This window comes from Octopus bimaculoides, chromosome 11, assembly GCF_001194135.2.
Source record: "Octopus bimaculoides isolate UCB-OBI-ISO-001 chromosome 11, ASM119413v2, whole genome shotgun sequence".
NCBI classification, from domain to species: Eukaryota; Metazoa; Mollusca; class Cephalopoda; order Octopoda; family Octopodidae; genus Octopus; species Octopus bimaculoides.
In genome coordinates this window covers 18,045,064-18,069,841 of record NC_068991.1, presented here as the reverse complement: position 1 = coordinate 18,069,841, position 24,778 = coordinate 18,045,064, and the positions used below count along the sequence as shown (strand labels likewise).

Genomic DNA, 24,778 nt, shown 5'->3' with positions numbered 1-24,778 from the left:
GAAAAAGAGAGTGAACAAGCAAAACATGATATCACTTAGTAAACCAAACCAAACCAGGCACTTGTAATAATATGTATTATATTACATCATTAGACAAATTTTATATAAATATATGTATATATACACATATATGTGTGTGTGTGTGTGTGTTTGTATATATATATATATATATATATGTGTGTGTGTGTGTGTACATTATATACATATGTACATTATATACATATTACATGTAGTTTATATACATAAACATATACTCATACATACATATATATTTATATCTATATATACACACACACACACACATGTACATATATATACATATGTGTATAAAGATATGGTAATTTACTTCAAGTTTCATCTTTGATTTCCCAATGAGACATGGAGTAAACTGTCAACTTCTGATCTAAGCATACCTATCCACTCTCTGGAACATATTGAATTTTTTAATATCAGATAATACTACCTCTTTGTAAAATATAAATATATATTGGTATAAATTGTACTCACATTACTATATATATATATATATCAGCAATGTAACTACACATGGTCTGTTGGCAAATTGTTCTTCTCCTCCTTCTTTGGACTTTTCCCTTCTTTCTGATACACCTGTTTGATGTTTACACACCTGTCTTCGTTTTGTTTTTTTGTAAATTCCTACTATATACATATATATATACACACACACACATACAGAGAGAGAGAGAGATGTGTGTGTGAATGAGTATGTATATATATATATATATATATATATGTATATTAAAAAACATCTCCTTAGTATTCTGTATTTTTTATGTTCTATGTAAATGTACTTATATATACGCACAGGCGTGGCTGTGTGGTAAGTAGCTTGCTTACCAGCCACATGGTTCTAGGTTCAGTCCCACTGTGTAGCACCTTGGGCAAGTGTCTTCTACTATAGCCTCAGGCCAACCAAAGCCTTGTGGGTGGATTTGGTAGTTGGAAACTGAAAAAAGCCCATCTTATATATATATATATATATGTATATATGTATGTTTGTGTGTTTGTCCCCCCACCATTGCTTGCCAACTGATGCTGGTGTGTTTACATCCCCATAACATAGCAGTTCGGCAAAAGAGACCAATAGAATAAATATTAGGCTTACAAAGAATAAGTCCTGGGGTCGATTTGCTCAACTAAAGGTGGTGGCTCCAGCTGGCTGCAGTCAAATGTTTGAAACAAGTAAAAAAAAATGGAAGATATATATATATATATATATATATATATATATATATATATATATATATATGTATATGTATTTATGTGTTGTTTTTACGTTTTTTTTGTGTCATAGGACTGCAGGCAAGTTGCACTGCTTCAACGTACCACTTAGAGTTTAGTCAGTCGTTGATCCCATTACTTATTTTAAATCTGGTATTTGTTTTATCAGTCTCCTTTTGCTGAACTGCTAAAATTAAAGAGAAGACAACACCACTACCGGTTGAGAAAACAGTGAAACGCAAAGCACATGATGAAGCAAACCTATGTTCAAAGGCACTCTAGCCATAACAATCTCATCTGATGTTTATTTATTTTGAGACATAATATATCTAAGACTATACTATTCAATGTGTCCTTCCATCTTTTTGCAAAGGTTAGTGGGAGGTTGAGATTTGGCTGTTGTATGGTGGTATGGAATATAGCTGCTGTTTCTAGCAGGTTGAGCAACTACCTAGATTCTCCCACCTCCTCGCTATAGTGGTGTGGAGTGGCAGAGTATGGTTTCATATGTTGTAACATAGAACATTGTATTAGTATCTTATTTTCTTTCTATAGTTTCGCTGAGATTCTATTTCTATCCATAATTTCATTAAGGAAAAAGAAAAAAAAAAATGTAATTCATTTATTGATTCCCAGCATTGATTTCAGTGACTTCGTTTATTTATTTTTTTGCTATCTGGTTGGGGGAAAGAAAACGTGGAATGGAACAAGAGTTCTGACGACATCCACAGCAGTTCACTGATTCATCAGTATTGATCATTATTTCTAAATACATACTTTATTTACCTTCACTCAAGGATTAATTGATTTAATCAATAGCTGCTGTTTAGTATTCATATTGGAAACAAATCAACTGTAATCCTCCCTTATGTTGATCCTTGATAAGTTTCTTGGACATAAGCCTCCTCGTGTGATAGTATATAATGCCCTGTGACTCAAATCAGCTCTTCAACTGTTTTCCCCTCTATTTTCTTTTTCCCATTTATCAACAGCATTCAAACCATTCAGTAATAAATGTAACCCAGTCTACATTATAAAATATGTTGTTTATAAGGTGATAGTGTGGCTGAATGGAAATTTGGTTGCTATTTTTTGCTTGTTTGGTAGCTATGTAGAGGCTTCTTCATTGGTTTGTGATTTTCATTTATGCAAATGTAGGCACATTATGCATAGTATTATAATGACTAATAATATGGACAGTGGATATGATAGTGTTAAAGGAAAAATGCTCGTTGGTGTTTTGTCTCACTCCTCCAGATACCGACTTCACTTTTGATTTCTCCCTCCCATCCAGAAATTAGTGACCTTTATGCTAGGAGATGAGGGGTTAAGATACGAGAAAAGGGGCCAGCAGCTAACAGGTTTCTCACTGTAGAAGAGCTGCATGGCTCCTCACATTTTAGAAGAGAGGGTGGAAGTGAAGCTGGAAAGATAGAAATAGTGATATTGAGGTTTCTGGGTGCATCTTCAAGGTAGTAGAAGTGAGGGGAGACAGAGGAACCAGGAGTGTGAGTGGGTAGAGGTTGCAAGGGTGTATGGGGGAGTAAGAGATTGGTGATGGAGGAGGGGAGGTAGGTGACAGCTGTAAAGATTGGGTAGTGTTTGAAGGCTAAAATTAATAAATAATTCCTTTCAAGTCTTCATATTTTAGTTTAGTTTTTTCTACAATTATGAAGTCATTGAAACTGAGAGGTATCATCTGCTTCAACCAGCTGAACTTGTCTCAAGACAAAATTTGTGACAGGATATGGACCATCATCAGCTCTCTGAACAACAAGCCAGCATCTTATTAACTGAGTTTTGCACTTGTACATATGTTGTTGTCGAACTGGTAACCAGAAAATATTCAGTTTGAATTATAACGAGTTGAATATTTGGAGATGTGGTCTTTGTCCTAAATATTCTAAATATGACACAAGCATGGCTGTGGTTAAGAAGTCCACTTTGCAACCACATGGTTTTTGGTTCAATACCACTGTGTGGCACTCTGATTGACTAAATCTAAGTAAGTGAATTTGGTAGACTGAGACTCAGAAAAAGTCTGTTTGCATTTGTGTGTACTTGTCTTGACTTTGTGCATTAATCATAAACAAACTTTTGTCATACAAGCAGTGACACTTCTTTGTTATCTTTCGTGGAAACATTCTGATTTGGATGAAATGAGAAACGAGAGGATTGGCAACAGGAAAAGCAACTAGCCATAAAATATCTGCCTCGATGAATCTCATCTGACCCATACCAAACAAGGAAAAATGGACATTTAAAAGTGGTGATGATAGTGGCTTGATTTTGTTTTGAAATTTCTAATTTTATATTACTGATGTTTTTTATATTACTGATGTTTTTTGATTAATTCTACTAGATTTTGAAGTCTCTTTTACACATGTTAGTCCTTGGACTGTGACTACACTGGGGTACTTCCTTGTCGGTTTTAGTCAAGCTTATTGACTATAGTAGTTATTTAAGTTTAGTACTTTTCTTATTAATCTATATTTAATGCACTGCTAAGTTACCGAACATAAACCTATAGCACCATTTTTCAAGCTCTGTTCATGTAAAGCTAGCAGTCACATCAAACAAACACACATGCATGTACACACAAACGACCGACTTTCACACAATTTCTGTATACTAATTTTATTCGCAAGGCATTGGTCATCTTGAAGTTATAGTAGAAGACATTTGTCAAAATACCATGCAGTGAGGCCAAATCATGTAGTTGTGAAGACAGCTTAACGAACAGCCATACCTGCATTAAGTCTAGTTGGGTTTTTTTTCTCAGTTTAAAACTATGAGCTCATTATTTGGGTCATTCCTACACATGACAATTAAGTTGTTTTATTTACAGATCAGTATTAGAATGTATTTACAGTCACATCTGTGATATGTATGAGATTTTTTATCTTTCTTCTTTTCCTTTTTTAATCACGTAGTACACATGAAGGAAGGTAATATCCAATTTACAAGCATGGTATGCTTGAGAAGACCTGTTGAATCAAGTAAAGCAATATTGTAGCTGTGGCCAGTGCCCTCTAACTGGCTCCTGTGCCGGTGGCACGTAAAATGCACCATCCGAACGTGGCTGATGCCAGTACCCCCATGCGTAAGGGTATGTGTATGTGTGTATGCGCGTGCGCGAGTGTGGATATGTATATGTGTACATGTATGGTTGCATATATATAGGCATATGTGTGGGTGTGCATGTATGTGCTTCACGTGAGTTTGAGTGAGCATATGCATATAGGCACATGTACGTGGGTGTGCATGCACGCATGTGTATGTGTGTACATGCGAGCATACGCGATTTCTATCAGTATTTTTACTTTTATACTTTCTCCCCTTCGGTTCTTTCCCCTTATTTAACGGTCATTCTATTAGCTCTTTTGTCTTAATAACAGTCAATAACATAGTAATTTCCCTTTGTTTAACGGTCATTTCCATAGCATTTTTTGATTGCCTTGATAACTGACGAGATGCTGGAGCAGATTTCTACCCCAACATCCGAAACTCGGAGTTTTATTATGGCAACCGAATAATTGTCACAAATTACATTACAGATATATATATATATATATATATATATATATATATATAAAATGTATCTCCCACTTACTATTGGGCTAGAATGTTAGTGTTAAATTGTTTAAATAAAAGAGAAAGAAAATTGTTTGGAGATCCAACCATCTTCCAAAATAATAATTTTGTATTTTTTCTTTGTCTTTTCAGGTCTTTACTGTAACTCTACCAGAAAGTATAACAGAGGTCAGTCAGATTGTTTTAATGATGATGATGATGATGATTATGAGGGTTACCCTATATAGAAATGAAGTTTAAATATTTTAGAGTGAGGAGAAAAAATTGTATGATTGTAGCATTCAAATTATTCTTTGGGACAATAGCTACGTGTATAGAATGTTGTATTTTATGTTAATGAAAATGCAAACAGTGATGATGATGATGTTTTCTGACATTGGCACTAAGCCACACAATTTTTGGAGATGGAGTACAGATAATAATAAAATCAACCTTGATACATGACTGAGGATGATCTTTTAACTCTAGAGTGATGGAAGGATAAGTTGATTCTGGCAGCATTTATGTTTGAAATGCCAAGAGATAATTCAAAATACGAGGTTTGAAATAGTTTGATGCAATTTGCTAGAATATTAGCAATGTATGTTGAAAAGAGAAATAAAATCAACGAATGATTTAAGTTTTGCAAAAAAAAAAATACTTAGCACAATGCCAACTACACAACAGTAACAGTAATCATTCTCAAATAAGTACTGTTTGTGATTCAATGTGTATATCTCAATTGTAGAATGGGTACACCATATCCCTGCATGTTGTAAGAGGTGATTAAAAGGGTTGGCAAACAGGAAGGGCATCTAACCATAAAACATTGCTTCAATTAGTACAATTCAGAATAAAAAAGATTTATGGAGCGGACTCCAATAGGCTAACTCCTGCTTTAGCAAGAAAAATAGCCCTTACACTTTTAATATTAACCCACCTGCAACTGGCTCTGGTTCTATGATATAAACTTAGTTTTTCTAAAGTGATCTAAATTAAAACCTATCAAAACTCCATGCTAATTTGTTTCCAACACCAACTGAATGAAACAAATCTTTTACTAAATACTTCATAATTTTTCAAACTTGAAACGAAAGCAGTTTTTTTTTCAACAGAAATATAGTAACAAAAGGGTTTAGATATTTGTTAAAGTTCATTATAATCTCTAATTTGAGATAGAAAAGTGTAAGAGGGTTTAATGATAAACTTACATAGTATCTATCATTTTTTGAATAACTTCGTGACTAATTAGACTCCTAATTATATACTATAAATTGCTTCTGATATTTTAATATCTACCAGATAATTGTCAGTCACTTAATGCTAGCAGGATAGTTTATTGTATGAAGAATGCCTAATAGTCAGCTGAATTTACCCAAGCAACAATTGTATTCTGATAGAGTCCATCACGCTTACCTCTGCTCTACACCCTCCCCCAACACCCTACATACAAACAGACTGGACAGTGGTGGGAGTATATGTCAAGAGTAGCCACACTGCATATCAGAATGTGTTGTATGATTCTCAGTTAGGCAGACATGGTATATCTGGAACTAGAGATCTCTGGGTTGTGTTGTTGCTTTGGCTGAAATGGTCTATTAAATTGACCATTGAAGTTAAAACTGACATCAGTAATCTGGAATCTCTAACTAAATTTTGCAAAGCATTTCATCAAGCACCATACTAATTCTGTCAATCAAAGCACAAATATAGTCTTATAGTTATTCTTTTACTTGTCTTAGTCGTATGACTGTGGCCATGCTGGAGCACTGCCTTAAAGGGTTATATTTGAAGAAATTGACCCCAGGGCTTGTCTCTTTGCCGAACAGCTAAGTTATATATCAGGGGCATATATTCTAGGTGTGCTAGGTGTGTGCTGCACACCCATTGAAAATGACAAATTCATTATAGATATTAACTTCACTCATTAATTTAATCACAAATCTTAATGGAAAACTTTTGTTATGCCCCTGCTTGAAATTTGGTGGCACTGGGTGTGGCAGCACACACAATACATCAACCACCATATGTCGCACTCCTACCACACACGCACGCGCATACAAATGCATTATTCAATTTGTTCTTCCATTCACGAAAAGTTGAAAAGTAGCAGAACCATTAACAGATCAACTGGAATGCTTTGCAGTAATTATACTGATTTGTTACCAGCGTTGCTTTCTAGCACTTGTGCTGGTAGCACATTAGAAAATCATTCGAGCGAGGTCGTTGCCAGTGCTCCTGGACTGGCTCCTGTGCAGGTGGCATGTAAAAAACACCTTTTTGAGCGTGGCCATTGCCAGTACCGTGTGACTGGCCCTCGTGCCCATGGCACGTAAAAGCACCCACTACACTCTAGGAGTGGTTGATGTTAGGAAGGGCATCCAGCTGTAGAAACTCTGCCAGATCAGATTGGAGCCTGGTGCAGGTTCCTGGCTTGCCAGTCCTCAGTCAAATCGTCCAACTCATGCTAGCATGGAAAGTGGATGTTAAACGATGATGATGATGTGCTTTGAATTCATATCCTGCCAAAATTGTCCTCTGCCTTTCATCCTTTCAGTATTGATATAAAAAAGATGTATCAGGCCAGATGCCTTGCAGTATTTTTTCTGGCTTTTTATGTTCTGAGATCAAATCCTACCATGGCCTATTTGGATGAGAGATTTAATCTGTTGCCCAATTTAACACCTACACATACACCTTAACCTTTTTGATACTGTTCCAATCAAGACTGCTCCTGATTCTTTGCTACAAGCTTCCTGTTTTAATGTGGTCTGTATTAAAAAACTTTCCATCAAAATTTCATGTTGTGTTCCAAACACCAACTTAATAATGAATTATTTTACTAAATTTGTTATTTTCAAAACAAATCAAAACTCACAAAATGTATTGCCACAGGAATTTGGTAACAAAAGTGTTAGATGCCTTTAGCCATGTTCACTCTGTTGCAAGGAGTCAGAGCAAATCTATAGTTTGAGGATACCTTCTTCCCTCTCTCTCACCAGTCATAGAACCTCCAGTAAAAAGGGTCATTAAAAAAAAAAATGGTATGGTGTGCTTTGAAGGAAATTTGGCTACTGCTACTAGTTGTAGGTTGAGCTGTTGTTTAGAAAGAGGCTACCTCATTGGCTCATCTGGTTGGAATATCACACCAAAATGTATTCAGAGGTAGAAACCCTTTCTCTCAAATATAGATTACCCTTGTATTTTCTTATTAAAAAATAAGTTAGACTTTTTAAGGACTCAGGCAACTCTTTAAAAAAATTTTTTTTTTAAAGAAGTATACAATGTAATTCTGCATTATCCCTGTTATAAAATCATGGAAAATAGCTATCAACTTGTGGATAAATTACCTGTTCTGGATTAGTATCCTATCCTATTCTGTACTGTCATCTGTTTAACACGACAGAAGCTAAAAAAGAGTATCAGCCATATTGATACTCATGGTATAAAAAAAGATGAACTTCTATTCAGGAGTTGATTGGTCTTTTTTTTTTTTCTTGTTTATTTTTAATTGTTATTTCTTGTTGTTCATTCATTGCATGTTGTTGTATTTTTCTAATGTTTTCTGGAAAAATATGAAAAAAAAAACTTAAATCTGGTTGTATGAACCTACTATCATTCCTATTGTATATCTGTTATTCCTCTAAATATATATATATACACACACACATACACATATGTGTGAGTATGTGTATATGCATGTATGTATGTATGCATGCCCTTGCTTCTAAAATTCTTGTACTTTCCAACATTTGTACAGGTATGGTTTGGCAAATCTGCACCAGCTATACAATCTGTAGAAGAAAATATGCATGCTGATATTACTAACGGAAAATAATAAAAATAATAATGCATTTACTAATTATGATATTGAACATTATAATGAGTTAGAGAAGAGGTAGAAAAGTCTGATGAGGAAGAAGAGTTGACAGGAATGATGATGATAAGGAGGAAGAGAAAAGGAGCGAGAGTGGGATAGTGAGATAGGTGTATTAGACCATCGTAACTGGAACAAAAGTTATAAAGGTAGATTCCTTTCCTTCAGTGTATCCACCACCATTATCAGCTGGATGTGATGAGAGAAGCAGATGGGGATAAACATAGACATTTTTTTTTAAATGATTTGCAGAGGGGTTTTTTTTTTTTCCAACTTCTCTGACATATCGATATTATGTAAGCTATATCTCTTTAAGGCTATCCATTACCATCATAGTCTCAACGAGCTCAGGTGATAGGGTGTCAGATTATCTGGTGATCAGATGACAGATTGCATTCTCTTGTTATTGTTGCACTTGTTCATGATCTTGCCATTCTTTCCACTCTCACTAATGAGTCAGTCTGATTGTAAATAAAAGCAGATCACCTGTATACAGCTAGCAATATCATTATCATCATGATTTTATATCCATCTTCCATGCTGGCATGGGTTGGACTGTTTGACAGAATCCAACAAACCAAAGGACTGTGTCAAGCTCCAATGTCTGCTTTCACATGGTTTCTATGGCTGGATTCCCTTCCTAATACAAACTTCTTTACTGGATGTACATGGTTACTAGTGAGGTCGCCAATTAACTCACAAGTTTCTAACTTGTTGGGTTATAAGTATAATCAAATGTACTGCTCTCAGTATAGGACTAACACTTTGTTTATTAACACTGATATCATTGGAATTCAAAATATAAAGGTAATGAAATATAGTCAGGCATTTAGTCTGTTACTTTATGACTTCTGTCACTAGTAATTAATGAGTGTTTTATTCAGTGCCATGTACTAATCATGTTAGAATCTCAGGCTGTGGTAGAAGTACTCATAGTTTAGTCCTGAATAAATTATTCAACATCTCTGAGCAAATGCAATAACAAAAACTTTATTTCTAACTTGGCTTAATTAATTTGATGGAAACAGTGCAAGTAAGAGTGTGTGTGTGTGTGTGTGTGTGTGTGTGTGTGTGTGTGTGTGTTACAGCATTATCTTTGATAAAATCTGATGAGCTACATCTTTTTCTACTAAGAGACACCTTATCTAAAACAAATTCTTTACTAATCCTATAATCCTGAATTACTTTTGTGCATGCAGTGTTCTGACTTGTGTATTGTCTGCGTTTCTAAATTATATTCACTAAACAAACAGTAATAGTTGATTTGGGTCTTTTTAAAGACTATCAATTTACAAAGGTCAGCTGCTATTTAGAGTGGTCCAAAAAAAAATTTTTTTTTAATAATGAACCAAAATAAGATTGGGAATTCAAATATAATTTCTAGTAATAGGACATTGCCATAAATCCAAATCTCTAAGGTTAACATTGTCTCAGTAATCAAACAACAGATTTTGGTATATTCTTTCACAAGATAAAGGATCACACATTGACACTAAAATAAGAGTTTTGGGACTTTTTTTTTATTTGTTATGAAGAAAAGGAATGATGCCCAAAAACCTTTAAAAAAGTTTTATCAACACACGAGTTAAAAATACATGAATGAAGCCAATGTTTAACATGAAAGTTTGTGGAGAAACCTTGACAGAAAGGCAGTTTTACACAGGAATATAATTTGAAGCAGAAAATATTAAGGGAAGTGTTTAATTTGAGCTCTGATAGTTAAGACAGTGGATGTGTGACAGGAAAGGAGATGGATGCATTATATGGGTCTAGATAGAGGCAGTAGTGATTGAGAAGTTATGGGGGAGTCCTCAACTAAAACCAGTTGCTAGAAAGTGTTGGTGAATGAAGGTTTGCTTCTTAAAAAAAAAAGCAATCCTTTATTTAAGTAGTCCAGAATATTAATGTGCATTTTAAATGCACTAACTCAGATGTCTGATCAGTATGAGGAATTGGTTTTGCCAAGAAAACACATTAGTTATCTTCAGATTATGACTACTAACAAATAACTGTTTATTTCAGAAACAAAGACACTGCGATTAGAATTTTTTTGTTTTGTCCATGATTAGTCAGCAAAAGTACAAGTTATTATATGGCCATAAACCTATTCAGTGCTGTAGCTAAAACCTTTTACAACAAAATACATACCTTAAAACTTCTACCTCATAATTCATTACTGGCTTTTTCATTCATTGCTATGTACATTTAGCAGAATCTTTATGAGTATATTTGCATTCTGAGTTGAAACCCTGCCACGATCTACTTGGGTGGTTGACTTAATATGTCATACCACCATCTACCACCTCGGATGCTCTTAGTATAGCCCACTCTGTTGTATGCATTTTTGTTTGACCTCCAGTTTGAGGATACCTTCCTTCCTACCTTCCCTTCTGATGAAAAGATATTAAAAATAAAATGGTCTTATTATAAAGTCTCACAAACAACATAAGAGGACAGCAAATAGCTCCATGATATATATTGTATATTTCTGTCCCTCTTTCCTCTTATTTAAAGACTGTGGTTTAAATTACATATTCACTGTGCGAGAACATTAGGGAGCTACTACATGGTTATTTACTATGATAGAAATACCAGCCTAAATCTTCAGATAAAATCCACTAGCTCAAACGACAAAGAACACATTGAATAATGCAGTGTTAGACACCCTTAGAAAGACAGGACGATCATGGCTTGAATGTTATTGGATTGTTGGTCTGCTTGGTCAGGGATGACCTATGGTTAACCAGCAACATCATTAATGCTTTGTAGTGTTTTGTTTGGACAATGTAGCTCTTTGACTTATTCAATGTAGCAACCAGTCTTAAGTCAGTATGTTACCACAGGATGGCTACAAGTAGTTGTATTAACTGGAGCAAGGATACAGTATAATTAAGGAGTAAATATATTTAACTTACAGTGCTGAATTTCAGCTCTGCTATTGGGCCTGGAAGTAGCTCTAGTAATTGTACCTTCACTCACTGTGTGCAGTCCTTGCTACAATCATTAATGCCTTGAGTAAATGAGTCTGAAATTTGTGAGTCATTGAACATATAGGCATTTTCAAATATGTTTACTTTATTCAACACTAATCACAGGTTTTGTTGGGTTTTTTTTACCTCACATTAAGCTTGATCCAGGAGACCTATAATCAAAGACATTCTAGTACTGGTCATTTTTTTTTTTTTTTTACCAGGTGGCATATTGTATTCATCAGCAAAACGCTAAAGCTTTTCATTTCATGTTACTCCAGTCCGCTTGGCTGTAAATGAGATTCAGTAATGGCTGGGAAGTTAACTCTGCATTGGACTGGCCTCCCATTCATGGAATAGTGTTGTAATCTCACTCACTTATACACTATGGTAACTAGGTTAAACTCCAGCATTTTGATTATTATTATTAAGGCAATGAAGTGGTAAATCGTTAACATACTGGACAAAATGTTTAGCAGCATTTCTTCTGGCTTTACAGACTGAGTTAAAATTCCGCCAAGTTGACTTTGGCTTCCATCCATTTGAGGTCGATGAAATTGACTATACCCTTCCCACTAAACCTGCTGGCCTTGTGCCCAAATTTGAAACCTTTATTATTATTATTATTATTATTATTTGTCAGGATGATAGATTGACAATAATTAGAGCATGAGACAAAATGGCATGGGGTATTTCTTGTGGCTCTCTACATTCTACTTTCAAATATTGCTGAAGCCAACTTCACTTTCATCCTTTTGGGACCAATAGCCTAAGTACCAGTCAAGTATTAGGGTTGATGATATGGACTAATCCCTTTCTCTCAAAATTGCTGGCCATGTGCATAAATTATCATTTAGGGTGCTGGATTGACAATTACAACAGAGCCAAAAAAGGTGCTTTACAGCACTTGTTTTGGCTCTTTACTGTTGGAATTCAAATTCCACTGAGGTCAACTGTCTTTCATTCCTCTGAGGTTGATAAAGTAAGTACAAGTTGAGCACCAGGGTTGATGTAACCAACTAGCAAACCCCCTCAGAATTTCAGGTCTTGTGCCTATAGTAGAGGAATTGTTAGGGCCCTGCCATATTTGTTTCAGCTGCTGATGTTCTGAGTTCAAATCAAAGGTTGGCTTTGCTTTTCATCCATGTGAGGTTGATAAACTAAAAGTACTGGAGTCAGTTTAGTCAGTAATCCTCTCTCCTAAAATTTGAGGTCTTATGCTTAAATTAGTTATTAAGGTTGTTGGATTGGCAAAATTGTTAGACAGTCAGAAAAAATACCTCAATGTACTTGCTCCAGCTTTTTATTATGTTCTGAGTTCAAACCCCATTGAGATCAGCTTTGCCATTCATCACTCCTGAGTCAATGAAATGCCATGCAAGTACAGGGCTCGATAGAACTGACTGCTCCCCTACATCTAAATTAGAAACAAGTATTATTATGTATGATTGCACAGTTGTCAAGTGAGCAAAAGATGTATAGTTTGATTCCTGCCAGTTTGTTCATTGATATTTTTCACTTTTGAAATACTGCATCTATTATAGGCCCCAAACACCACTCTATAACAAGTTCTTTTTCTTTCTCTTTCTCTCTCTCTCTCTCTCTCTCTCTCTCTCTCTCTCTCTCTCTCATATACACACACATGCACAGATATATTTTTTAAACAAGCCAGAATGTGTCTTGTTAGTACATTAGTATCGTTTAAGTTTTAACTCAGTGTTGTATTGTCAAAGTTTTTACTGGGAGCTTTGTGGGGTCAAATAGGGCACATATAATATTTTGAGAATTTGTGGTTAGAAGCACCTTCTTTGTGTGTATGTGTGTGTGTGTGTGTGTGTGTGTGTGTGTGTGTGTGTGCGCACATGATGAATGAAATCAAATCTCACCCATTGACTCCACCAACATTGGAACACCTTTCACTGGTCATGGACATAGGCCTTTCCTTCTGACTAAAACATCAAAAAACAAAACAAGCATTAACACTGAAGGAACTAATATGTCTATGAAATACTGAATAATATAATTATCATCATTATTGTCATTGTTTAGCCCCTGGGTGACTCCGATCAAACAGACCTATACTCAGAAGGTATTCTAGACATGACTATTATATCTCTTTAGGATTATGTACATTATCAAATGTATCTTTTCTTTTCTAAGAATGGTAATGTGTTATTTGGCCACTATTTCCAGCTGTTAGAGCAACCATGTATGGTGCCAGCTCATTGGTTTATGCAATAATTATTTTAAGACAAAGTAAGTGAAAGCTAACTTAGAATGACCTTCCTATTAATTGGCATATTATTTATCAATAAGGAAAGTATGTCGAAAGGGTTTGGGATCAAATCCTCTACAGTTGTTTTGTGGTGTATTCAGAATGTTAACTTAGTTTTGCTAAGTCTGTTAACTTGGCTGTTTAGGGATCGGTATCAGATAATTTTGGAATATTATTTGTGATAAACTCCTATCCAGGAGGAGACTAATAAGTCTAATAAAACTAAAAGGTATGAAATATCTTATCTATTTCACTTTTTGAAACTGGAGTTGTGCATTGATTTATATGTAAGAGTCACATAGGACGACTTGAGTAACTTCTTGTCCATCTGGTTCATTACTACTGAGTTAAGTGAAGTCTGCTGGATCATTTTATGTTCAGGGTGACTTTTGAAGTGTTTACTCTGATCTAAACATTCAAACTAGAGCCATGTTTTCAGGTTAAGTATCAACTGCACCAATCTCAAAGGTTTCAAGGGGCTTGCAAAGACCATGGGCACTGCCCCTTTTATCCTGACAAGTTTATTAAAAAAATATACATGAAGACCAACAACATTTTAGTTCTTGCAGATGGATTTTCCAGAATCTGTCAATACCACTTTTTCTCCAGGTTAGACCATTACATTTCTGGTTATACCGATCCTACATAAGTTGCCATTTTCAAAGTTATTTTAGTCTTCTTTACTGAGATTGAGGGTCTTCTAGAACTACAAAATATTTTAGAAACATCAATGTTCAGCTAACAACATTCTTAAAAAATTGAGGATATCACTGAAGTGTGTTGGTGTTTTGTTAAGTAAACTGATCAATATATTTAGAATGTCAGCCATTAAGCATGTTAGCATGCTACAGACACCCAGCTATGTCTGATCTTCTTTCTCTTTTACTGCTGCTTAAATAATGTTTAATCAATCAAGTCTCTTTTAGTGTGTCTCCTTACATATTTACTTCCTACTAGAACATGTCAAGAATCTAGCCCAGTCTCTTCAACTTGTTTTCTTAATGTCTTCCTTTTCTTTCCTTCCTATTGTCACTTCTACAGCTGCATCCCTTTTAGAACTCTCCTAGTCACATTTGTTTGTTTTGAATTCTATTACTCCTCACACTCCTCTTCAACTCCTATTAAACCATAATTTTTAAATATGTTACTCAACTCTATACTTCATCAGCTCTTATCAATACAACTGCATGCTAGATACTCCCTGACTTTTCCTCTTGCTAATGATTACTGAAAATGTTTATAGATATGAAATGACTGAGGTATAAGAGTACCAATTAACATATTTGAGTTACAAAGATTTATTGCAGGCACTATGTTGTGTATGTGGGCAATAAGCATCATTCACTGTACATTTTTCACTTTTCCTAGTTGAGGAATGTTATCTACATTAGACTAGTATGTTATCCAGGTACAGAATTATCCTGAATCGAGATTAAAACTGGAACTTAGCTCTGCAGCCTATGTGTCTTTTGGGGATTCATACTCATTTACTGGTTTCAATCAGTGAACTGTAGCTGTGCTGGGCTACTTTCATTTCAGAAATACTACTTACTGTAAATTCTGTCTCACCAACACTATTACTACATGCAGTAGTAACTGTACAAAAATCACTCTGCTGCTCTACAACCTGCCCTTATTGTATTTGTTGTTCTTAGCTAGCTAAGTACTGAACCTATGTGCCTGATTTGTTTGTAGCCAAGACACATTTAGAATTATCTTACTAATCTTGTCTCCGGACCATTTTTATGTGCAAGAAGCAGAGGATGAGACACACAGCAACACCATTGCTTTTAGTGATTTACTTGAGCTGGAGCTGTCTGGACATTGGAGAAAGTATGTCAAGACTGTCATACTTTAGTCCATGTGATATTATAGATGTGCTCTAGAAAACCTCTGGTTTCAATAAGATTTTTTACCATAGCTATACCATTTTTAAAATTGGCCATGGTAACTCAAGATTTTTAACCAGAGGCATAAAGCCTCAGTCACTGTTTGATGTAATTGATAACTAGCCTAAGCATTTCTGTGGTTACCTCATGAACAACACAACTGCTTGTCAGTGTATGTTATGTACTCTGCAACCAACCATAGGTCTAGTTTATCCACAGTGGTCAATCTTTGAGTCACACTAAACTTGTTTGACCAGTGACTTGTGTTCAAGTGACTTTTGCTCCACCTGGACTAGCAAAGACTATAAAACAACAATAACTAATGGTTCCTAAGGTGGATCATTACACCTTTAACTGGGATGAGAAGCATTGGGACCTTTTAACATTTTTGTTACCTTATTTCTATTGATATACACTGCCATCATTTCAATTAATTTTTAAAACAATGACGAATTTAATGAAATAACTTTGTTCTTCTTAATCTGATGTTTGGAACATAAATTAACATAAAATTTGGATGGGAGGTTTTGATTTAAATCATTGTAAAACAATAAATTTATCTCAGGCATATTGGTGTCAGAAGGGTTAAGAGGGTGAGTGTATCTTAGTGTATCTTAGCCCCAAAAATTACTTCTTGTAATGTTATCTTCTGTTGTATTGTGCAACCTCAGATATATTCTTATGGTGTGCAGTTATAGAATTATTTAACCCCAGGTTGACTTCAAACATTCTATGTGACCATCCATTTTTTTTTTTTTTTCAGATATAGTATATCTTCAACTGCATTGTCCAATAATTAGTATTTTTAATATAGTAGGGTGTGTTTTGTGTGTTGACACAAAAACTATTATAGAATACAGACACTAGGAATGTATTTTAGAGCCAAATTTGTGATGGCCAAACAAATATTTGGTCATCTCTGTTCTAAAAACTAAACCCCCAAAAATTGAGTTTATAGGAAAGAGAAACTGGTAAAAAGGCAAAAAAAAAAAAAAATCCCAGACATACTGCATAATGCATTAGTGCCAATATTTGTCGGTTTCCATGTTATACTATGTATTCATGTGTTTAAGTATCATTCCATTGAATGGAAATATCCTCTGGGCTGGCTTGCTGTGTTTGTCACTACTGGGTTGTAACAAAGCAGGAGTGGAAGATGGAAGAAATTGTGTGTGTGCAGGCATGTAGGAGCTGTGTGACACAGTTAGTTGAAATATACAAGACCTTGTTATTTAACTCCAGAGTTGGGATTGATTGAGCAGAACTATTATCAAAGGTGTTTCAGCCGTGATCATTTTGGCACACTTTCTTTTCTTAGCCATAGTATACTCCCAACTACACTATTCAACATACATATTTGCACATATATATATGTATATCTACATTCATATACTCACACATACACACATGCATATATATATGATGTTATGATGTAATTTTAGGAAGGTTTGGCTGCTGTTATGATCAGGTAGAATGAGTACATTGATACTTCCTCGTCCGCTCTGGCTCAGAGCGTATCTAAGCAGCTGGCAAAATAACATCCGATAGCAAATTGCTGTCATACTTTGTCGGAAATGATATGATATCTAGAAACCTCCTCATGTGTGATTTTACTCCAGGCAGTACTTTTTAGAGGTCTAGATCATTCCAGCCAGCTACTTGTAAAGAATTCTATTACAGATCTTAGTGAAGGAGATGTTCTTTTTTTAATTAAAAGAAATAAAATGTTTTTATCTTTTATTCTTCTCTTTGAATATATTCTTAATATTTTTGCTATAACTGTTGCTGCTACTGCCACTACTACTACTACTAACACACCTTTAACATGTAACAACACTGTAGTTGCTGTGTATGTACCTATAGGAGATTTGTGTGTATAATATACATGTATGTTTGTATGCGTGTATGTGTGCATGCATATATGTATATCTCTATGTATATATGTATGTATATAAACATATTCACATATATACACCCATATATATGTATAATATGTGTGTGTGTGTGTATATATATATATATATATATATATATATACATATATATATATGTACACACACACATATATATATAAGTGGTAGTATCAAAAGGTTCTCAGACTAATTATGTTTAATAAAAAAAATAACTTAATTACCTAAGTTTTAACTTCATCTCCTTCAAAATAGTTATCTTGTGCAGCAATACACCGGTCCTGCGACTTTTGGAATCTGGCCTGGAAATCGTTTTCTGTAATTGAGTCGGAGACCTTCTGTGATTCACTCTGAATCTCATCAGCGATGTAAAAACGGCGACCTTTGAACTTCATTTTCATCTTGGAGAAGAGATGGAAGTCCGCTGGTGAATAGGGTGGATGTGGAAGCGATAGCATGTTTTTGGTGAGAAACTCAGGAGTGAGGAGAGCTCAGTGACAGATTGCATTGTCGTTGTAAAGAATCCAATTCTTTGCACTCCACAGATCTGGTCACTTTCACCAAATGTCCTCCCGCAAACGCTTCAAAACATGACAGTAGAATTCTCGATTGATGGTCTGGTACTGGGGGTCAAATTCTTGATGCACATTACCACATTTCCAGGGGTGACACTCGTCGCAGGTCTTCCAGGTTGCTCATCTTCCAGGGATGTTCTTCCACCTTTGAAGTGCTCGTGCCACTTGAAACATTGCATATGACCCATTGCCTCATTGCTGTAAGCTTACCAAAGCATGCTCAATGTCTGTGTAGCAGACTTCAACCCAAGTTTAATGCAAAATTTCATGCTAGCTCTTTGTTCTTGTCTATGACAAAAATCACAGACTACAGCATATATGTGATCACAAAAACACAAATTTCACAACTTGTGAATCAAACACAGTGGTGTCACTCGGCACACACCTCATGAAGATCACTGCTAGCTCTCACTGTACATACAAACATATGCTGCAATCTGTTGGCATGATACAAAACTAGTCTGGGAACTTTTTGACACCACTTTGTGTGTGTGTGTGTGTGTGTATATATATATATATATATATATATATATATATATATATATATATATATATATATATATATATATATATATATATACCCATGCTAGCATGGAAGGTGGACGTTAAACAATGATAATGATATATATGTGTGTATGTATGTTATAGTGTTGCAATTGACCAAGTCAGTTGATTAAAGACTCAGTTGATTGAGGTTAAATAGTTCCTTTACTTTGGTCTTTTGATGTCCAAATTACTCAACTTTCACTCTCCTTTTCTTTACTTCCTCTCTCTTTTCTCTCTCTCTCTCTTTTTTCTCTCTCTCTCTCTCTTTTCTCTCTCTCTCTCTTTTGTCCTCCCTTTCTCAGTCACTGTAGTAAATTGGGCTCTACTCCAGTCTACCACCTTTGATTTCTTTTCTATCAAGCCTAGGATATGACTCTACTCTTGTCTCATATCATATTGGCTCCAGCACTAATATACCTTCTTGCCTACTGTGCTTCATACACACACACACATGCAATATCACCCATTCACCTACCTACTTGCCTCTTACATTCTTATTGTTCTTCTTTCTCTTCCTCTACTCTCTCCTAGTGCATGCTGTCACTCCTTCCAACTTTTCTTTTTCTAGTCTGTTCCAACCAAGACTTTCTTTCATCCTCACTTATTCTCTTTCTAATGCCCCCTGATTCCTTGTTGTCCTTCTCTCCATGATTTTGTTACCCTTCTAATTATCCATATTGTCATCTCACTATTGTTTCCTCAGCTATTTTTGCCTTCACCTTTTTGATTCCATCCTCCTCCCCAATCTGCCACTCTATCCCATCACATACCGCTACAACCCACCTCCAATTGAGAGATCCTCAACCTGGTGACTCGTCTTGCTAGAAACAGCAGCCAACTTCACCTTACCATCTTAAAAAAGAAAACTTTGGATACTGTGGCTCTAGGTATACTATGAAAATAAGCTGGTTGGTCATAAATGGAATGCTTTTAGCCATAGTTCTGCTTGACAAGAGTTGATATGGGGATAAACAACAACAGCAGTGTGTTTCAATCCAGCTTCCCCCACCCTTAATCTACTCATCCTTCTGACTGCCATCATCACTTATCATTCAGCCACCCTAATGCTGGCTGTGAATACTCTACAGATACATCGCCCCCAACTGCCCAAGCGTGTTGTTTTACCAAGTCAAACAGTGGTGTTTTTCTCTTTACTTCTATTCTAGATAAATGTCTGGAAACGCTACAATGATTTCAAACGTCTTCACAAATCTATGTTAGCTCTTCATAAGGCGCTCCACCGCAAAGAAGATTTCCCCGAATTTGCAAAGCCAAAATATTTTGGTAAGAAGCCGTTTTAACCACCTCGTTCTCAAATGAACATCTGTGTGCATGTATGTGAATATATATGGGCGAGTGATTGTGTACTGAACTGAAAAAAAATAATAATTAAAAAAAATGCAAACAAGACTATAAAATTAACTGTTTTGACATCCCTGATGGTGTTTTTTAGCACTTATGTACATCTTTACAAAAGTACCCTTACTGTCAAAACAGGATAGCTATTTAAATGCAGTTTCTTTATTTTATTGATTCCCATCAACATTTCAGATACTTTACAGTAAGTTTTTGACTTTCTGTTAAATTTTGAGTGATTACTGTTTAACATTGCCCTATTTTCCCCCAATAAATGTCACAAAAATATCCTAGTTATGGCAGAATATCAAATGGAATAATTTTGTTTTATTATTGGTACTATATATTAAGTAAAACATATGTGGTAGAAATGTAGAGCGCTGGTTATTTTTTGTTTTGTTTTTCTCATCACACCTGGGACACATTTATCTTTTATTTCTTTGAGGGGTGGGTTTGATAAAGTGTATACCAACAAGTACAGAATCTATTTAATTGGCCTACATTTTCCTCATCAAACTCTCTCAGAGTCTACACATCCGTATTACATTCATACAATCTGATTGAATTATCCTAGAAACTATTGCATTTCTTTGCGCTCTAAGCTTTATTGTTGGTTTGAAAATACTCGTTTAAATTTCTCAGAAAAATGGTTGAAATTATTTAACCCTTTTGTTACCATATTTCTGTTGAAATATACTTACTACCTTTGCTTCACTTAATTTTGAACATGAAGAATTTAGTGAAATAACTTTAGTGTTATTAGACTGGTGTTTGAATTCTATATTAGACATGAAATTTTTATATAAGGTAATTTTAGAACAAGAAGTTTGCATTATAGAACATGAAGTGGCCTTAGGCAGATTGGTATTAAAGGGGTTAATTGAGAAATATCTTATTTTAACTTGCATTGATGTACATAATCCTTTGTGATGCTTAATTGCATTTTTTTCCACATTCTACATTCAAACCCTACAAAGGTCAAGTCTTCTGTTCATTCTTCTGTGAGTGATAGAACAAGAACAAGTAATTTGTCATTAATTTAATCTCATTTCCCTTCTCCCAGAAAACATTTTTGGTTTCATGCTAAAGCTAGGAATCATTATTTTTAATTAACACTTGATTTTGATTTCTGTTAGCATCAGTTAGTTTTTGTTAATTTTATTTTCTCATTCAATGACAACCATGTTGTAGACGAATGCAGGAAAGACTTTTTTCCATGAAAATACAATCCAAATAGTATCACTTAAGTGAGGAAGTAGAATTAGAAAAGATCAAATTTAAGTGATTACACTTGTCACAATACATTTCAGAGATATATATAAGAAATAACGAGCTCTAATGTTTTGGTGTTTTGGGAGAAAATTTTTGTAACCTCATTCTGCTTAGTTCTTTGAGGAATATTCTATGGAAACTAGAAATTGAACACTGCCCTTATAAATCTCTGTCATTTATGAAAAGGTTAATTCTTCAGCCTTTTCTTAGACCTGGTTAAAAAAAAGCACAGCAATCTCACTGATCTTAGATGGCTGCAGTGACATGGCCACAGTACCTTCCTCCAGGTTAAACCATTAAAAAAGATGTTAGTCTTTATGCTTGTATGTGTATGTCCATTCTCTTTTTGTCTTTCTCTCTCTTTCTACCTCACTCCATTCCAACTCTCTCAAGCATTCATTCTTGGTTCTGTTTTGAGTTTAGTAAACCCTGATTTTACAACAGTACTTTTTTTTTTAATAATAGACCTACAGAAATTCAAATTAATGGCAATCTGGGAGCAATGGTTGACACAATTGGTAGAAAATGTAACACAATGCATTTAGTTAACAATCTAATTCAGTCCCTCTATGCTTATAGTTTAAAACTAGCCAGTGTCTGCTTTACCTTTCATCCTTCTACATTTGATTGAAATAAAGTACTGCCCAAGAACTGGGAGAGGGGGAGGTCAATATACTTCACTGTTCTCATTCCCCACAAATTTGTGGCCTTGTGCCTATGTTAAAAATTTGCTGGATCATTAGATTTTCTGACAAAATGCTTTGCAGAATTTAGTTACAACTCTTTACATGCTGAGTTTAAACCTTGTCATGGGGTTGATATATTCAACTGAACCTTTCCCAAGAGATTTATGACATGTCCCATTTTTAGAAATCATTTGTGTAATACTCTTTGTTGTCTGTCCTCATCCACCATTGACTCTTTGTTTTATCTCCCAGTGAGGCAACGAGGGGTGGGGGTCATTTGATATGGCTGCTTATCTTCGTTAAGTGGTGTATTAAGTTTCTTTATCTCAGTGATTGCCAGTTTATTCTCTTTTATCATTAATTATCATTTATTAATTTTTTATTTCTCCTTCAATATCCTTTCCATATAATCTTGCAAACTGCTTGCCCTATCACTCTCTTCTGCTCAGCTCGTGTCTTGCGGGACCACCCAGGTACCAGATTGCTATCATCTATCTCCTGCAGTTACTACTGATAATTTTCTCTTTCCCTCTCCCCTTGCAGATCCTTCTATAAGAACTTGTTCTGTCTCCTCACTTCTCATAGCAATCCCTTCATCCCTTAACATGAAGCTGACTCCCCACCTCCCCCAGAGTCTGTAGTCCTGCAAACCGCATGACAACCTCAATAGTGAAGCTGACATGAAAATAGCACTCAGTCCATGCCATTATGTCTTAGGTATTAGAAAGGGCATTCAGCCACGGAAACCATGCAAAAGCAGCCATATGAACACGATGCAGTCCTATCAAACCATCCAACCCATGCTGGTATAAAACATGTATATTAAATTATGATGATGATGATAGTTCACATTTTCTCTCAATCTTTTTATGATTTTAACCCTTTTGTTACTATATTTCTGTTGAAGTACACTGCCTTTGTTTCAATTAATTTGGAAATAATGAAAAATTTAGTGAAATATTTTTGTAGTTAGTTATTAAACTAGTGTTTAATAGGTAAAGGGGCTTCAAAAGAGGTCTCAGGGAGTAGCGTCCCTGCCTTCCTGAGCTAGTTTCCCACCACATTTCTTAAAAATCATGGTAGAGGCTTTGATCTCGGGATCACTCATGTCTAGAAACTGAGGTTGGGGGTAAGCAATGGCATACTTCCCGTAGAAAATATAGCTTTAAAAAAAGCTTCATGATAGCAAAGGAGAATGGGCTCTAGCCAGCCCAAAGTGTGGGGTGGGTTGCAATTGAGATAATCATTTCACCAGTTTTTTTTTCTTTCTGTGTTTGTAATCCTGCAGATGCTAGATAGATAGCATCAAATAAACAACTAGAGAAACAAATAATTCTGCTCAATATCTTGCTTGTAATTGGTACTAGGAGAATAGTTCCACTAGACAATAGTAAGAACAAGATTCAGTCACTGGAAAAATACTTGTATTGTAAAAATAAACACAAAGGTGAGACTAGGCAAGAGTCTACTGAGGAAAGGACAAAATAAGCATTTTATATGTTCACTTGAATAAGTTTTGATAGCTATCAGTTGATTGTATATGGATTAGTTCAATTATGTTAAACATGGGCTGGTTCATGTCGGCAATGGGGAAAAGACAACACATCTATCTTTAGCTGGTTCTTAGTAATTGCTATTATAGTTATTGTAATCAATGGTAAATTGGCAGAACATTATAGTGCCAGATAAAATTATTTGCTCCATTTTAATTACAACCCTTTACATTCTGAGTTCAAATTCCACTAAGATCAACTTTTCTATAATCTTTCCAAGGACATATGAGGTTTGATATAATCCACTATATTCCCCACCTCCTTTCTCCTTGAAATTTTGTGACCTTGTGCCTATGTTAGAAACCAATATTATTATTATTGAATATGTATTAAGGTTGGTAACTGGTAGATTCAGCAGTTAAAATCCTGATAGCTCCCTAGTTTTCCTGTCATCTGTCTGAGAGTTGTGGTGGGGGATTGAGTGAATAAATACCAGTAAAATACTGGAATTGATGTAATTAGCTGTTCCCTTCTGCTGAAATTTGTAGCCTGATGCCAATGCAAGGAAAAAAAAAAGCAATCATTCAAATTGACAAAGTGCAGTGGATTGGTAGAATCCATATATGTTTGTGTAACTTCATTTTGAGTTAAATCCTATAAGGAGTTAATTAATTTCTATCATGTTATAATTGGTTATATTCAAATGTACCTCTGTGTTGAATGTAGAAATTTAAATGGTGGTGTAACAAAATCATTAAACTTCTTTATAATGGAAAAATGCTTTTTGGGATTTGTTCTAGTTCTTTATGTTGTGAGTTCAAATCCTGCCAAACTCAACTTTCCTTTCAGGGTAGATAAAATAAAGTGCCAGTTATGTACTGAGGTAGATAATATTAACTCCTCAAAAATATTGGCCTTGTGCTTTAATCAGAAGCCATTGTTATTATTATTAATATTAACATGGTGAGCTGACAGAATTGTTAGCACATCAGACAAAATGTTTAGCATTCTGATTTTATGTTCTGAGTTCAAATTCTGCCAAAACTGATTTTGCCTTTCATCCTTTCGGGGTTGATGAAATAAGTACCAGTTGAGCACTGTGTAATCGACTAGCC

The 24,778-nt window shown here is 35.1% G+C and overlaps 1 protein-coding gene across 2 annotated transcripts in view; it reads left to right on the top strand.

The window, feature by feature from the left end:
* LOC106867465 (ribosomal protein S6 kinase delta-1) overlaps positions 1-24,778 on the top strand; it is a 61,743-nt gene that overhangs the window by 14,891 nt on the left and 22,074 nt on the right. Inside the window, exons 2-3 of one of the 2 annotated variants that reach the window (XM_014912345.2) lie at positions 4,969-5,004; positions 20,023-20,140. In XM_014912345.2, coding sequence (XP_014767831.1) covers positions 4,969-5,004; positions 20,023-20,140 — 154 coding nt within the window. The remainder of the gene's footprint in view (positions 1-4,968; positions 5,005-20,022; positions 20,141-24,778) is intronic. The other variant, XM_014912346.2, reaches the window with a different exon arrangement.